The sequence below is a fragment of the Ctenopharyngodon idella genome, chromosome 5 (genome assembly GCF_019924925.1).
Source record: "Ctenopharyngodon idella isolate HZGC_01 chromosome 5, HZGC01, whole genome shotgun sequence".
Lineage (NCBI taxonomy): Eukaryota > Metazoa > Chordata > Actinopteri > Cypriniformes > Xenocyprididae > Ctenopharyngodon > Ctenopharyngodon idella.
In genome coordinates, this window is record NC_067224.1 from 10,819,661 (window position 1) to 10,838,080 (window position 18,420).

Sequence of the window (18,420 nt, forward strand, 5' to 3'; positions counted from 1 at the left end):
AACACACAAAAAAATTAACCTTTGGTTGCTAAGAGATCTATCTTTGAGAGGCAGAACTCTGCTTACTAAAGCAGAAGGGATTTCCCGGTTATCCTACGCTGCTCAGTCTTTATTTGTGGATAAATCTACTTGCAAGATGATTGATGTAAGGTTACTTATATTTCTTTGGAAAAATAAAACTCGTTATATTAGAAAATCAGTTATTTTGAATTCTTATAATAAAGGCGGCTTAAATTTCTCCATAGCAGATTCCAAGTGATCAAGGGATTAGGACATTCCAATTCAGCCCATTGCAAGGGTTCTGCTAGCAGTGGGCACTCGTGCAACGTAAGCAATGACGTACGTCTGAGTCAACGAGACTGAGGGAAGTTAGCAAGAGAAGGGCATAAAAAAACGAACTGGAACGCAGCCCAGGAGAAAAAAGACGAAGCTGTCTCCTTGATTGTCTCGTTAAGATGACGCAGAAGTGCGTTCCAAAAAAAGAGGGTTTTTTTTTTTTTTTTTTTTTTACAGTCACAGGCCCTGTTCCAAATGGCACACTAAACCCTCATGGTCTTCCTCTGAGTCTGCACTTTCACGACGTAATGCCGCTTTGACTGCCAGGTAAAGTCCTCTGCGTAGCTCGCAGTCTTGGGGGCTCAGCTGAAGTGCGCATCGAGGGCGCATAGCAGCCGCAAAGGGGCCGCCCACGAGCACCCTTCTTTAAGCTTAAATGACGCATGGGACACCCTACGGTCTTGTGGACTTGACGGACACGCACACGCAGCGGCCATTGTAAGTCCACAAGACCGAAAGTGCACATGAAGTGTGCCATTTGGGACAGGGCCACAGTCTTGCGGGCTCAGCAGAAGTGCGCATCGAGGGCGCATAGCAGCCGCAAAGGGGCCGCCCACAAGCACCCTTCTTTAAGCTTAAATGACGCATGGGACACCCTACGGTCTTGTGGACTTAACGGACACGCGCACGCAGCGGCCATTGTAAGTCCACAAGACCAAAAGTGCACATGAAGTGTGCCATTTGGGACAGGGCCTATGAATGTGATCCGACATCATCCGCCATGTTGACGTTATCATATGTGACCTACGACGTAATCACAAGCGCAACAACTTAAAAGATATGAGTGACAGGTTTAATTCATCTATCTGTAAATGTCTTGATATTGATTAAACTTGCTCATTTTGTGGTCTTGTTGAAGAAACAGCTGCCCATGTATTTTGTGATTGTAATATAACCAATACATTTTGGGTTAATTTAAGTTCTTATATTTTTAACCACTAATCTGTCGAGCCGAGAATTGTTTAGCTAAACGGCCCTAAACCGTTTCCCATTCATTCTCTATGGTAGTGCTAAACCACTACGGATGCAATATTCTTTCGGCCACTAACGCTCTCGTGGCGCTCTTCCGTGTTTTGTCACCCCGGGAAGTTTGAAGTTGCCATTTTCACCCAGACACGGAGAGTACAGTGGAGATCTGCCTCGTTCGTTTTATTCAGCACTTCTATCAAAGGTAAGTTACTTTATGTATGCATAATACTTTATAGCTTGCCGTTAATGCTGAAATCGCATTCGATGTTGAGTGAAAAAGCCAGCCTCGCCCTGTGAGGTATTGATCGTTACCAAACTTTACCGTCAGCTTTTATTTACTATCATATAGTCATAGGATGATTTGCACGCAAAGTAATGAATGATCGTTTTATATATTTATATAGTTTTCATGTCATGAGGTTAAATAATATTGTCAGTCCGTTTCTGACAATCTTGTTTTAATACATAACCTCAGCATAAATCGTTTGGCTAACGAGCTAACGTAAATAATGAATGAACATGATTACTTTTTTACATTAATGTGAATGCTTTTCATAACGTGACGTTAAATAAGCAACGTATAGCATATATTTCACTAGTAATGTGTTGATAACTTGCTAGCAACGCTCACATGAAAAAATACTATAGTAATTTATAGTTAATACTATAGTGTTTTGAACCATACTAGTACTGTATATATTATAGTATTAATACTTTGTTAATGAATGCTATAGCATACTGTAGTATTAACTATAGTGAACTGATAAACTGTAAGGAATACTTTAGTATACTTTATTTCTTTTTTTACCACAGTAAACTGTAGTGTATTGTAGTACTATATACCCAATAGCTGTAGAAAACTTAGTACAGTATTGGGTAAAGTAATTTGTTTACTATAGTTGTTATATTACCACAGCAACTACAGAATTACCACAAATTAAGTCAAGTACTTTACTATATTATGGTTAAAAATACTATAGTATTTACTATCAATTACTATAGTATTTTTTTTTTTCAGATACTGTCTTACTGTCTGACCAATTATACATTCCACTGACCAAAATAGCTTGACTACCAAGCTATATATACCATCTCAGACTCAACCATGAATTAAAAGTAATTAAGAATTAAGCTTTTAGCAGGACTATGGTATTACCATTATAGTAGGCTTTCAGAGAGTTAATTGAAGTCTGTCTACAATAATCTCACTCACTCACAAACACACACACACACACTTGTATATGTGGTTTACGGGGACTAGACGTAATGGTTTTTATACTATACAAACTGTACATTCTATCCCCTTACACTACCCCTACCCCTAAACTACCCATCACAGAAAACTGTCTGCATTTTTTGAATTTCAAAAAAACACTGTTTAGTATGGTTTTTTTTTAAAGCCATTTGGTTTAGGAGGACACAGGAAGTGTCCTCATAAACCATGTTTACATTGTAATACCCATGTCATTATACACATTTGTGTCCTCATAAACAATGTATACAAGAACACACACACACAAACAAAAACAAAAATGTGTACGTGCAGACAGACACACACTCCGCCCTCTCTCCATGCCCACAAAGTACATAAGGGTGAAAGAGGTACGAAAAAGTATTATCTTCTTGACCTTTTGAACTATGTGGCTGAAGTTCAGGAACAGCAACAAGATTTGGCCAAATTATTTCGTGTCAGATAATTAAATGTAATGAAACAAATACTGATATTTCAGGTATTGACAAGTATTTGTTCTTAAAGTATCTTCTTAAATGAAACCTAAAATTCTATTTTTCTTTTGTGGTAGATCAAGATGCAAAAGAAAGTGCTGTTCTTCCCAGGGAGAATCTGTGTTGTGTTCCGCAAGGGACCACTCGGATTTCTCCTCCAGGAGCCGTCTAAAGAAGCCAGACGGATTAAGGATGACCCCACTCTGCAGGACAAGTCTGCGCCCATGAGGAAGGACATTGTGCGGCAGAATGCTCTGACTGTGGTCCGTCAGAGAGGAGGGGATGTCTCTGACAGGACGGAGGTCCTGGGAGACTACATCCTGCAGTTTGGAAAGTATAAAGGGAAGCCCTTCAGGTGGCTTTTAGAGAATGATGTAGGGTACACTATGTATCTCATCAAGAACCTTCAGAAGGAGGAGGCATCAGGCATCCCTATGGCCGAGGGACATAGCAAGGACAGCCTTCTGTCATTTGTTAATTATGCTCTTAGCTTTGAAGAGATCCAGTCTCTTCTCACCTATGAGGCCAGTGAAGTGGGTGTTGTGGCAGCCTCATCGGAAGATGACCAGCTGGTTGGCTTTGGTTCCCGGGCCAAGAGCACCTGGAAGGAGATATGGGATAGTAGAGCTGATGGCTACGCAGACTTCATCATGAGGAAGTGCTGCGTCCCAGGGACACGCATGTACAAGCTGCAGCAGTACCTGCGGAAGAGGCAGCAATCTGCCACTGCTTCCACACCTATTGCCTCAAGGGCCCCAACTAAACCCCTGGGTAAGTTATCCTATTAATATTTTCATTAAAATGTTTTTAAAGATTAAAATGACCATTTATGTATGACCAGAAATAATATTTTAAATATTTCCTGCTTTTGATTCATCCTAAATTGTGCAAACAAATTCTGGTCTGTGTCACAGTGATGGATGACGATGAAGAACTGGAGAAGGCGATGTTGAGCATCTCACCCTCTAAGCTACAAGTGCAGAGCTGTAAGTACACTGTTATTACACTGTCCAAATGTCAGAATTGACGATGACCTATGGTCTATTTTGTATCTGCTGTCTCCCCATTTACATCTCTGTGTTTGTGTGTAACCAGTTGCTGTGCCAGCAGCAGTAGCAGTTGCTGCCATACCCGGAGTGTCACCAGAAGCAAAGACAGGTTTTTGAATAAGAGGTTTCAGGACTGGAGTATGATGAATTGCCCTCCAAAACTGAACCTTGACTTAAACTGTTCTATTGTTTATGTTCTGGCCATGTTCCGGTCATGTTCCTCCAACAATATGGTTGTATGCTGGCATTATACTAACAGTCCTAAGGGACTATGAATTCCTGCCACGATGAACTGATTTCAACCACAATGAGGGTAAGAATGCATTTTTTTTCTCCATTAATGTTATTTAAAAACAACTTTTAAGTAGCATTTGGTACTAACACTTGAATGCATGCTTGTTCAAGTCATTTTGCTCCTCCTGCTTAAGATTAGTGAGTAGTGATTAGGATAGTATGTTTGTTTGGTGTGTCTGTTGGAATTAATTCAATTTTATATATATATAATTATATATTTATATAATTTCTATGATTCCAAAGAACACAGCTTTCAGTGTGCTCATAAGGTTACTATTACAGGGATAGGTAGAGAAATATAATACAGCAGTGTCAATAATGGCATACATTAATATTACAGGTACATAGGTTGGCACACAGTATGTAAATGTAGCATAAGTGTTTCAAAAATTGATAAGCAGGAGAAGGAAACGTATGGCTGTTTGAGTTCCAACTAACACCAACACTTGCATATATTGTGAATTCTGAAATGACTTACGATTTTGTCTTACATATCTTCTTAATGCATAGCGTATTTAACTCTGTATCATTTTCACAAACACAACCAAAATGTATCATATCATGATGCTAATAACCTGGGGCTCGTTTCAGAAAGGAGGTTAAGTGAAAACTCTGAGTATGTTAACCCTGAAATGAGGGAAACTCTGGGTTTTCCATTTCAGAAATGCAGGTATATCAAACCCGAGAAAGCAGGGTAAGTCAAGCTCGTTTCTGAAAGGGAATTAACTTATACTCAGTCAGTTACCATTGTAACTTACTCTGTGAACCTAACCTGGTAGGGAGCAGGTTTTCTTCGGTAAACCCAGAGTTTATTTCAGTCTCCTCCCCCTTTTTAAACTGCAAGCGATGTTTAAATACTTCATTCATGCTGCAAAAATATTTAAAGTACAAATATTCAAAAAATTCTTATTGAGCTCAAAAGTTTACATACCCCTTGCAGAATCTAGAAAAATGTGAATCATTTTAACAAAATAAGAAGGATCATGAAAATTGCATGTTATTTTTTTTTATTTAGTACTGTCCTTAATAAACTATTTCACATAACAGTTGTTTACATCAAGTCCACAAGACAAAAAAATTGCTGAATTTATAAAAATGACCCTGTTCAAAAGTTTACATACCCTTGATTCTTAATACGGTGTGTCATTACCTGGATGATCCATGACTGTTTTTTTTTTTTTGTTTTGTGATGGTTGTTCATGAGTCACATGTTTGTTCTGAGCTCTGTTTTTCAGAAAAATCCTCCAGGTCCTGCAGATTCCTTGGTTTTACAGCATCTTTTGTATATTTGAACCCTTTTCAGCAGTGACTGTATGATTCTGAGATCCATCTTTTCACACTGAGGACAACTGAGGGACTCAAACACAACTATTAAAAAAGGTTTAAACATTCACTGATGCTTCAGAAGAAAACACGATGCATTAAGAGTCAGGGATGTAAACCTTTTGAATTGGATGAACAGAATAAATTGTACTTTTTTTGTCTTCTGGGAAACATGTAAGTATCTTTTGTAGCTTCCAAAGGGCAGAACTAAATGAAAAAAATTGTTCTTTAAACAAAATAAAAAAAACTTGCACATCAACTTCTTGTTCACAAGTTTTCACCCCTGACTCTTAACGCATCGTGTTTCCTTCTGGAGCATCAGTGAATGTTTGCAGCTTTTGTAATAGTTTTGTCTGAGTCCCTCAGTTGTCCTCAGTGTGAAAACATGGATCTCAAAATCATATAGTCACTGCTGGAAAGGGTTCAAATATGCAGAAGATGCTGGAAAACCAAGGAATCTGCAGGACCTGGAGGATTTTTCTGAAAAACAGAGCTCAGAACAAACAAGTGACTCATGAACAACCATCACGAAACAAAAAAAAACAGTCGTGGATCATCCAGGTAATGACACACCGTATTAAGAATCAAGGGTATGTAAACTTTTGAATGGGGTCATTTTTATAAATTCTGCTATTTTTTTGTCTTGTGGACTTGATGTAAACAACTGTTATGTGAAATAGTTTATTAAGGACAGTACTAAATAAAAAATAACATGCAATTTTCATGATCCTTCTTATTTTATTAAAATGATTAACATTTTTGCAGATTCTGCAAGGGGTATGTAAACTTTTGAACTTGACTGTATATATAGCATTTTCTATTTAACAAAAAAAATGATAGAAGATATTTAGTCTTGTTTCCTGGGGGGGAATCTAAATTAAGTGCATTTTACTTAAGTTTGCTTAAGAGCTGTTGTCAATCTCGCTCTTCTCCCTTTTCCCATCACATATCACCAGTGTTGGGCACATTACTTTAAAAAGGTAATTAGTTATAGTTACTTCACACAAATAGTAAGTGAGTTAGTAACTGAGTAGTAATTTACAGCATTATAAAAGTAACTAATTACCAGGGAAAGTAACTATTGTTACTTTTATTTTTTTTTTATTTTTTTTTTCTTAAATATGCCCCCAATATTAAATATGTTAAATGAATGAAATGGACACTAAGTAGAATAAATTATTATTATAAAACATTACTAGTACACTAGTCTACACCATTTTAATGTTGCTGTGGGACAATGTGAGAGACACCTATCAAATTCAATATATTATTGTAAATATTATTATTACTATAGTGGAACAATAAAACACAATAGATGGTTTAGAACCTTTAATATTTATTGCACAGACCACAACTGGCCAACAAATAAGTCTAACAATAAATTATGCTTCTTAAGAAATGTACCAAAAATAAATAAATAATAATAAAAAATATACTTACACTTTTTGTAGTGCAAATTAAAATGATAAAACTGTCACACAACTTCACAACTACACATACTGTAGCCTACTTGAAGTATTTTCTTCAAGGCAATTTAAACAGTTTAACAAGAAGTGCTCTCTATATAATACTGAACAATTTACCAAAAATAAATAAATAAATAAATAATAATAATAATAATAACAATAATATACACACTTTGTTGTGCAAATTATATATATATAATATATATATGTGTGTGTATGTATGTGTGTGTGTGTGTGTGTTACAAAGTAACTAGTAACTAGCTACTTGAGTAGTTTTTTCATTGGATACTTGTTTTACTCTTACTCAAGTAACTATTAAGATTATTACTTTCACTTTCACTTTGAGTAAATATTTCTATAAGTACTTGTACTTTTACTGGAGTACAGTTTTTGTATACTCTACCCACCTCTGGACATGGAGTGGGTCAGACATGATTTTGACCACTTCATTAAGTTTTGCGTTGTAGAAAGCCTTTCTTTAAAGTGAATTCCGTTTTGTTAAAATTGTATCTTAATTTTAATCAATGTTTCATTGACCAATTGCCTGGATTTAATAAATAAGAAGCAAATATAGCAGACAATATAATCATGACACGGAGGCACCGGCGTGATCACTTGCACGTGAACTGGAGCGCGTCTTATAGACTAAATGAACTGAAACTCAGCGTATAGGCTGCTTGACTCACAGACATGAGAAATATATCTATAGAAAGCTTGAAATGTCTACTTTTAAACAAAGCAATTCAAAATGAAAAGAAGTAGGCTACTCTCTTGTTATGTAATCCGAATGAAATGTGCATTCTCTCTCTTATTTTCTCTCTTTGAGCTCGCGCTCCACTTGCATGCTCTGACACAGACACACACAGACAGATTATTATCAGTTTCAAATTATATTTGTGTATGACTAACCAGTACTATTTCTTTACATCAAAACGCTTTGCAGGTCTATCATCTCTAGCCGCACACCAAGCATCTAATTACTATTTACACTTATTGCAAAGAACTGCGGGTAAATAGAATATATCACTATTTTCTATTTTTTAGCATCTACAGCTTTGCACTTACTGTAAATAGCATCTGTTGCTAAGAAAATATGCTATTTCCAAATAGCCACTTCCTTAATTTTCTAACTCCATTGGCAGATAATTTGCAAAATAAAAAAAAAATAAAAAATTAAATAAATAAAACAATAATAATAATTTAATTGTTTTTGCATGTGGAGTACTATGAAAATTAAAATTAGTTCAATAACTTACAGTTCTGCCAGTTTTCACCTCTGATATTATAACAGTGATAAGAATTAAACTTGTATTAACTTGTATTAAGTATGCAGACGTCATTTTGTTGGGTGCTGTTGCCATGGTGAATCGTAATATCGGAGCTCCACTGATCATGGATTTTCATAGTCGTGGTGCACGCGCTTAACTCAGAGTCAACCTATTCAGAGTTGATAAACTAACTAAATTCAGCTGTTCTGAAACCAAAAACTCAGAGTTTCTCAGAGTTAGTCAGCTCAGAGTTCAAGTTTTGATTAGATGCAAAACATAAAGACTGCACTTTGTTTCAGAACTCCGCACAAGTGCTGCTGGCACCTCCGCACGCAAAGTGCATGCCTTTGAGGACAGTGGTGAAAAAGGTAAGAATGAACTGCATGTAGACAAACCCTCTGTTTTGTGAACTCCTGACACTAAGATGTTGTCTTAACTCTGCTTTAAACATTGTATTTATTTACATTATTTCCATATTAACTATGCAATCTATAATATTAATCAGGGATTTACATTCTTTTTGCCCTTGTAAATCCCAGTTCCCTCAGCTCAGTCACCTGTTCCTGTTCTCCTGCCGGGGCATGACCATGACATGGGCAACTGGAGCTGTTCTCAACACCAGAAGATGTGGATGAAGATGGAGCTTCAGGATCTCCGGCTGTGGCCTGGGTCTAGTTCAGTGCGAAACCTAGGGAACACAATTTCCCTGTGGCGTCTTCCTCCACAACCCGAGCTTGTCGATACAGTGGCTGAGCTCCCATCCCCCAACTTCTTCCAGCTCCACCCATTTTTCATCTGGAAGCCCGAGAGTCAAGTCATGGTCAGGTTGAGAAATAATTACATCCTGCCATGTCTGCATGGATGTCTTCATCCACAGGTGGTCTCTGCAGGAGTGGGCAGGCCTCGGGTGATTGTTGGCACCAGTGGTCAATATTACATCTTGTCTTCACGACTCTGCTGCAAGGCATGTCGGAAGAACTGGTTTGCTGACAATCCACGATGGCTTGAGAAGCTGCCCAAGCGGTTCACCAACATTCTGCCTGCATTCCTGACCTACAAGAAGGCCATCTGCAAGTCTGTGATGGATGAGCTGAGGCGCACTGGCAAGTCACCAACAGACATGGCAAACCAGGTGAATGAGCTCATGCACCTCAAGTATGAGCGAGCTCACCTGGCATACCTGCATGCCATAGAAAACATCAGGGATGCTGAGGCTGGCGTATATGGACAGAGGACCATTGGGCAGTTCCTGAGGAAGGAAAACACGGCACGTGCTTTCGGGTCATATGATGATCATGATGGCTGGTATGGAGTCTCTGTGTCCAGCTTCTATTTGACCGACTGCCTGCTGGATGAGTTCAAACGTCAAAAGCCAGCCATGACCAAACTCCTCCAGGGCACTTTTGGGCAGGTCTTCAGGTCTGACCATACCAGGAAAGTTGCAAGAAAAGTAACACTGGCATCTGGGGTCATGTCCAGTTATGCCATCATGAATGAGAACTGGCTGATTGTTTCCTGGGTTATGGTTCAGTCTGAGACTGAGAGGTCCTTGGAGCCAATGTACCAGGGACTGGCCAAGAGGTATAGCGATGCTGGAGTGGAAAAGGCAGGCTTCCACTGGATGGACAGGTGAGAACAGCAATCTTCTCTTATCACTGCCATGCAAACCGCCAGTGTCATGTCTAATAAAAAAATCTGTTTTTAAAAAACATATCAATCCAAGGCACTCGAGAATTTAAGGAAAAAGATATAAAAAGCCTTTATTCAATCACGGTTTAAATATTTAATAACAAATAACCACACACCAACACGTTGCAGCTAATGAGCCTTCATCAGGGTGTCACATCATAATATATTGCAATATGTTAAATTACATTTTGATGTGACGTTTTCTTTATATTAATTATTTCAATTTGCTCTCTTGTGATTGTTTTATATTACGTAGTCAGGTGACTGTCATGTGACTAATTGTTTGCTGTATAAAAGGCAATATTTATTTTGTTCACACCCTGATGAATGTTCATTAGCCGCAACGTGTTGGTGTGTGGTTATTTGTTTAAATATTTAAACCATGATTGAATAAAGGCGTTTTATATAATTTTCCTTAAATTTTCAATTGCCCAAAGAGCACCAAGATAGAGATCGACCGATATGGGTTTTTCTATAACCGATGCCGATGCCGATGTTTAGAGGTCAGGGTCAGCCGATGGCCGATATGTGCTGCCGATTTTTAGGGCCGGTATCTTGAAGTTTTCCCCTTCATTTGCATGCTAAAATGTCACACTAATAATAAGTGGATGCACAACATTTCTAAACTTAACATCATTTATTGAACACTGACTTGATTTACATAAAAGTTTTAGAGCATTTATCAAGCTGAATTTTTCAAGTTTGTTGGAACATAAATGTAAACTTAAATATACAGCCTTGTATGCAAGGCTGACATTCTTTACGGTTAACGTTAGACAGGTTTAATGAGGATAATAACTGCGACATATATATATAGTCATTGGTCGGAACACATCACTTTATTAGGCTGATGTCCATTTCGCATTACACAGTTGATGGAAACACACGCAGATGCGCATATTCTTGAGCTGAATTTTCATTATTGCAAGTTGGATGGAAACCCAGCTATTGTCCGCATCAAACCATTCTTCCGAACAAATGTCATACACTTCTGCGCAGTGGCGTAGCGCAAATCCGCGGGGGTTCAACCAAGAAGAGGAGCCAATGGATATCACACAAGAAGCAACGTGCAAACTTTGCGGAAAAGTTATGCCGGTAAAAGCTTAACCTCGGTCAGTATTCAAAGTGAAAGTAAAAGTGATGGAGCTGCCTGACGCTGCATTAACGGAGCATTTTCTCTCAGAGACGAATTTCAACATAATATGCTGATAACGGTATATAACTGTCTTAATTTATTCCATAATTTCCTTTTTGGCCCGTACATATAGTGAAAAAATTAGAAGAATAGTATTTCGTGTTAAACAGCTTGTTTTTTTTTTTGTTTTTGTTTTTTAAAGTTGAAGTAGCCTAAAGCTGCTCTTAATTTTCGTTTATGACTGCAGTGTTAGGAAATATTATAGACTTAATAATTTTAATTATAGGTCTAATTCATTGTATAATAGACCTAAAAAATGTTTAAAACATTTTCAAAGAGGAGCTGATAGCCTAATCTTTTATTATCCTTACAGCACGTCAGTTATGCGGTGATGCGCTGTGAAATTATTGCGGGGCAAATTTATTATGATATTAATTTAATAATAAAAGTAGCTTACCTAATAGTAATAATAATAGACTAGAAGAATGTAACAGGCTTACATTAATTGGAAATGCCAAATCCTCTTAATATTGCCAATATTTGTCGGAGTAACGTAGCCCTCAATCACGCTGCAGTGTTTGTGAGAGCTGCCGCCTTCTCCACCCCAAGCACAGAGTGAAATTCTCCGACTCCGACTCCGATACAGGAAAAATAAAACAGAACTTATAACATCAGGGCTAATATGTTAGCAAGCAAGCTGCTGGTAGTTTTGGACTACAGTCCTTAAAGTTAACTACAAGTAAGCGAACCTTCAACCAGCTGTAGCATTATGCCAGTTCCCGACGCATTTTATGCTATCCGTTGTTTCTTTCACTAAGTGAAGCAACACTTCATAGTTTACTAGTAATATACAGTAAATATATGGCCATAGGACTTTGAAATATCAGAATTTAAGCCTTAGGCTATCTTTATCTCCCAGGACTGTTGTTGAATCTTCCAAAAATTTCAATTTACATGCGATGGCAGCAGCACATTCCACCGCACCAATAACACAGGGCTGCCCGCGGACGTGCCTGGCTTTAAAACGGCGCTACTAAACACGGATATCGGCCGATGCCGATATATTAAAAAAGACAAATATCGGCCCGATATATCGGTCGACCTCTACACCAAGATATGGATTTTACACCCCGCACAGCACTTTTTGCATTCTTTGCTTTATAAAAAATGCTGTTTCTTTCTAAATCTAAATCTACATTGTTCTACATCTTTGTGTCTTGCATTTAGGGATTGCTGTGCTCCATTTAAGATCCCAGACTGCATCCCTGGTGAACATCTAAACTGGGATGCCTGGAAGACTACCCCTTCCATTGTTGCTGGGGCCATCTCTGGACCGCTGGAGAACACCTGTGCCTCTCGGTTACATTTCAACAACAACATCGTGGTGAAGCTGGACTTGTTCCACTGCATGAGGCGTTTTTCACGGGAGTGCACCTCTGAGCATCACCCTCTGTTCAGCACGTTCTGCCAGCTCCTCTCCGCAGCCTTCTTTGTGGTGGATCAGGAGGACCTAAGTAGGCTCCAGGACGCCTATCGGTTCTGTGGTATCAATCCCACCAAACAGCATATACGAGAGCACTGCAGGACCAAAATACCACAACCCACAGAGCTGCTGGACAGAGTGGAGAAAGTCCTGAAGCATTTTCACCTGTCCATGGACCCCGACAATGTCCCACTCTTCAAGCCATCCATGCTGAAGATGTGGCGCATACAGAGAGTGCACATTCTCCGAGGTTGCCTCAGTGACCCTGAACTCTCAGAGGGCATAATGTACCGGTATGGTGGAACTCTTCAGCTAAATCACGTACCTGGTGAAGGCGCCAAAGTCCCCATTTGGATCCCTGTCAGAGGTACGTCACAGCAGGAAGGGTACCACTTCCACCAGGCCCAGTGGATCACAGGGACTTATGTCTCCACTGAATTGTTCCAGGCCCAAGGCATGACAGGGGTGGCACGGTGGAACCACCAACGGCTGCTGGACCTTAAGCAGCCAGGTTTCATCCTCCCTGCTGTGTTTGATCCAGCTCTAATGGTTGAGTTAAATTCTGCCTCCAAGAGAGTGACTGAGCAGGAGAAGTACCCTATGCTTCATCTCTCTGACAGAGACACCGGAGAGAGGTTTGGCCTAGAGTACACAGAGCCAGGCTGCTGTCCAGTCCCTCTGGATTGGGACAAACATCGAACCCAAAAGAGAGATGAATCAGCTGCTCTTGTGCCTCTACCTCCTGTGCAGACACCTGCTACTGCCCAAGCTCAACCTCCAGACACAGCACCCTCCTTCAGTCAGACACCACTCTCCAGCACAGCATCCCCTAGACCAGCACCATCCATCGGTCATTCGCTGTCTGCTGGTGCACTTCTAAAACAGGAGATGCCGTCAGTCGACATCCGAGAACCTCCTGCAGCGATGGGTAAGTTAACATATTCTTTTTAGACATACATTTTAATGTAATAACATGATCAATTGAAGAACTATTATTGCTTTATTGTGTTCCAGAAACCTCACATGCCTTGCCCCTTCCAATGAGGTCCTCACCGAGGAGCGCTCGCACAGGGCCCATAAAGACGGGTGGACGGGTTTTTGTGTTGGACCACACACGCTGGACGCCACCCATGAAAGAAGCTATCGACAGCTTGCTGCAGAAGTACCATGGGGAGAAGGACATTCTGAAGCTTGTGGATCAAGACTATGCAGACATGGTCCATCAGTCTGCCAGAGATCCCAATAGCTTGCTGCACCCCACAACTAAGCTGCACATATCCCGCTATGTGAAGCACCTGGCAAAACTTCTCAACACCAGTTCTTCTTTGAACACAAGCCAGGAAAAACTTCTGGAGACTCAGCAGCTGTGGCACTCTTTAACAAAAGGGAGTGAGACGGCTTTTGTCCCTGTGGTCACCATTGAGCCCGCTATTGTGAACCCACCTGCACCTGCCCCTCCCCTGTCCGCACCTGCCCCTCCCCTGTCCACACCTCTGACACAAGGCTCCATAGAGAAGATTGTGGAGAGCATCTTGGAGAAGCAACAGCATCAGCCAGAGCAGAAAAGAAGGCAGACAAAGACATGTCTTGCTTGTGGACAGCCCAAGTCTCGATATGAGACTGATGGATCCTCCGTCCACTTTTTCCACCAGCAAGGGCCTGTGCGCTATTTCTATTGTTCTAAGAAGGTGCATCAAAGTTATGCTGCTGAGGGACTTTCTAACCCCAAAATGCCTTTTGAAGAATTTGCAAAGACAGAATTCTTCCAGAAAGAGCTGGAGGACACCAAGAAACGGGTGGAGGAGAAGATGCAGAAAAAGAGGAAAATGCCAGACACCCAGCAAGCAGGCCGCCTTTGCAGATTCTGCCACATGGTCCTTAAACAGGGACCAAACAGCCCACACATCCATACGGGCTTCCCTGGAGTGGCAGGGAAATACATTTACTGCCCATCTAAAGTGTACTCTCTATACCGAGATAAGGGCATGGCCAAGGAGATGAACTGGAATGAGTTTCAGAAGTCTCCTTACTATGAGGCAGAGAGGCAGAGATGGGTGGAAGAAAGGAAGAAATGATTTACATTAAATTGTTTTATTGTTCTGCATGTTTATACATAATGCTCTCTTGTTTACAGTCATGCTTGTTATTTCTACGTGTGTATTTGAAGACCTTAAATGTTCCGTTTTATTTCTAAAAAACATTTTATGATTACATTTCCCACTTTTACATTTGTGTAAAATAATTATAATAATAATAATGCTATATATTTGTCTCCTTATACCCTATATCCTATAGATCTGCTCCCCGCTCAGCATTCTTGCTGTCACCCAGGCCAGCATCAAGCAGATGCCCCCTTTTGGGTCAAGTTTATTTTGTCTTTTTAAAGTATAATTGGTCCTTCTTAATAGGTGTTTGCTTGTCGTTTTTTATTTAGGCATTGTAACTGGCTTTGAATGTTGTCCTTAAATGTTCCATATTAATTAATACTCTTTAATTATAGTTCTCACATTTGTGTAAATCCTGAGACATGTAAAAACATCTAAATATTTGTATAGAGGGGCCATGTTTTAATTTTATTATTCAGTGTGAGATTGCAAAAGGTATATATTGTCAGAGTTGTCTATATCTTCCTGTCTATATTGTTATTTTGTATTGATATTTACTATTCTTAAAAAGTGCTTAAAGCATTTAATAAAAACAATTAAAAATCACTATCATGAGTGCTCACTATCATATTCAAATTCATTTTTATTTCACTATTAATTAAAATGAGTAAATTTTAAGGTGTTTATAAGCATTTACTTCTATTATTTCACTGTATTTTAATATTAACAATTTATTCAACACATTGCCTTGTAATCCAAAAGAAAAAAACATTAAAAATACTTTGCAGCTGTACTGCATTGTTAAATGTTATAATTTTGTTATAATTTAGTCTTGCATGAGTGGGATTCGATCCCAGGTTTAAGTAAAAAGCAAAAAAATGCGTGAAAAAACCTGATTGGCTGTGACGACATTTCCGTTCTTAGACCAGCAGTTGAAATGCTTCAATTTGATTGGCTGGCACTTCATTACAGCTATTCGCGACTGGCCATCCGCCGGTGGCTTGGAATTCCTATGCTAATCGGATATGCGTGTTTAGACGTAGGTCGCATGTCCAGAGTTAGGATATGTAACTGATTTAAAACCACATTTGGAAGTGGCTCAGATCGGATGCGAAAAAATCGGATCTCGTGCAGATTTTTGTGTTTACATGTGTGCAACTAATTCCGATCTGTGTCAGATGTAAGCAAAAAATGAGGCTGCATTTACACTGGCACAAAAAATCCAATTTTTTTGCTCACATCTGACACAGATCGGAATTTGCTGCACACGTGTAAACACAAAAATCCGCACGAGATCCGATTTTTTCGCATCCGATCTGAGCCACTTCCAAATGTGGTTTTAAATCCATATCCGATATCTGGACATGTGACCTACGTCTAAACAGGCATATCCGATGCGAACAGGCATTGGAATTCCAAGCCACAACACGTTTGCTTACTAAAAGGTAGCTTTAATGTTGTATTATGAAGCAGACGTGTGTGTATGCACTCGCACTAAAAATTTGCAGCTTTATTATTGAGGTAGAAACTTTGTATGTCTATTTTTTCCTTTTTCCGCGCACACACACACACATTCAGCAGCTGAATTTCAACCTCTGCCCGGTTAATTTAAAAGAGACCGCCGTGTGCTTTTTTATTTTATTTTAATAAACCAAAAGCTTCACTGGGTAGGCTTCTCTCTCTCTTGTGTGCGCTCTCTCCTTCACTCGCTCTCTCGTTATCATTCATTCAAATAAATGTAATCTTAACTGCTACTTTATTTCCCTTCAGAATTCTAGATTTAACTACTGTAGATAAAATAACAAACGCAAATTACCTTTATTTTCCAGTTTATATTCGTTCAGTCAGAATTCGCGCTGCAAAACATCCATGACATCCAATCTGGCAGGTAATCATGAACACCCGACGTGAAATATATAAATAATTTTAATAGCACGGCCATTCAAAACCCGAGGGTCTACCATGTAACACAAACACCTAATAGCATCAGTAACTCGACTCGACAACCCTACCTAGTACGGTTTTCCTCAGCGTTGGGCAGTTGCTCGAAGATCTTACCTTTAGAGAAGACTGTTGATTTTATACTCTAAAAATGTAAGTATCACAACTTAAAAATTAAGATTACCCCAGAATGAATTGCATTGCTAGCCCACCCCAACACTTACACACAATAATAATGATAAATGCTGACCAATACTTAATTATATATATATAATATAACAAGATGTGCTTTAACTGCAGACTTTTAGCTTTAATTTGAGGGTATTTACATCCAAATCAGGTGAACGGTGTAGGAATTACAACAGTTTGTATATGTGCCTCCCACTTTTTAAGGGACCAAAAGTAATGGGACAGATTAACAATCATAAATCAAACTTTCACTTTTTAATACTTAGTTGCAAATCCTTTGCAGTCAATTACAGCCTGAAGTCTGGAACGCATAGACATCACCAGACGCTGGGTTTCATCCCTGGTGATGCTCTGCCAGGCCTCTACTGCAACTGTCTTCAGTTCCTGCTTGTTCTTGGGGCATTTTCCCTTCAGTTTTGTCTTCAGCAAGTGAAATGGATGCTCAATTGGATTCAGTTCAGGTGATTGACTTGGCCATTGCATAACATTCCACTTCTTTCCCTTAAAAAACTCTTTGGTTGCTTTCGCAGTATGCTTCGGGTCATTGTCCATCTGCACTGTGAAGCGCCGTCCAATGAGTTCTGAAGCATTTGGCTGAATATGAGCAGATAATATTGCCCAAAACACTTCAGAATTCATCCTGCTGCTTTTGTCAGCAGTCACATCATCAATAAATACAAGAGAACCAGTTCCATTGGCAGCCATACATGCCCACGCCATGACACTACCACCACCATGCTTCACTGATGAGGTGGTATGCTTTGGATCATGAGCAGTTCCTTTCTTTCTCCATACTCTTCTCTTCCCATCACTCTGGTACAAGTTGATCTTGGTCTCATCTGTCCATAGGATGTTGTTCCAGAACTGTGAAGGCTTTTTTAGATGTTGTTTGGCAAACTCTAATCTGGCCTTCCTGTTTTTGAGGCTCACCAATGGTTTACATCTTGTGGTGAACCCTCTGTATTCATTCTGGTGAAGTCTTCTCTTGATTGTTGACTTTAACACACATACACCTACCTCCTGGAGAGTGTTTCCACCACAGTTGTTTTCCGTGGTCTTCCGGGTCTTTTGGTGTTGCTGAGCTCACCGGTGCGTTCTTTCTTTTTAAGGATGTTCCAAACAGTTGATTTGGCCACACCTAAAGTTTTTGCTATCTCTCTGATGGGTTTGTTTTGTTTTTTCAGCCTAATGATGGCTTGCTTCACTGATAGTGACAGCTCTTTGGATCTCATATTGAGAGTTGACAGCAACAGTTTCCAAATGCAAATAGCACACTTGAAATGAATTCTGAACCTTTTATCTGCTCCTTGTAAATGGGATAATGAGGGAATAACACATACCTGGCCATGGAACAGCTGAGCAGCCAATTGTCCCATTACTTTTGGTCCCTTAAAAAGTGGGAGGCACATATACAAACTATTGTAATTCCTACACTGTTCACCTGATTT

The 18,420-nt window shown here is 39.4% G+C and overlaps 1 protein-coding gene across 3 annotated transcripts; it reads left to right on the plus strand.

Annotated features, from left to right (window-relative positions):
• The first annotated feature begins 377 nt into the window (after positions 1-377).
• LOC127512650 (uncharacterized) lies at positions 378-15,448 on the plus strand. Of its 3 annotated transcripts, XM_051893755.1 has the most exons (9): positions 378-1,507; positions 3,108-3,801; positions 3,945-4,016; positions 4,126-4,188; positions 4,339-4,392; positions 8,730-8,798; positions 8,970-10,059; positions 12,482-13,665; positions 13,752-15,448. In XM_051893755.1, the coding sequence occupies exons 7-9, from the start codon at positions 9,023-9,025 to the stop codon at positions 14,810-14,812; spliced, it is 3,282 nt and encodes a 1,093-aa protein (XP_051749715.1). In that variant the 5' UTR covers positions 378-1,507; positions 3,108-3,801; positions 3,945-4,016; positions 4,126-4,188; positions 4,339-4,392; positions 8,730-8,798; positions 8,970-9,022; the 3' UTR covers positions 14,813-15,448. The 3 variants fall into 3 exon arrangements, with proteins under 3 accessions (XP_051749715.1, XP_051749714.1, XP_051749716.1); XM_051893754.1 differs by having other exon boundaries at positions 4,126-4,392; XM_051893756.1 differs by lacking the exons at positions 378-1,507; positions 3,108-3,801; positions 3,945-4,016; positions 4,126-4,188; positions 4,339-4,392 and having other exon boundaries at positions 6,448-8,798.
• The last annotated feature ends 2,972 nt before the right edge of the window (positions 15,449-18,420 follow it).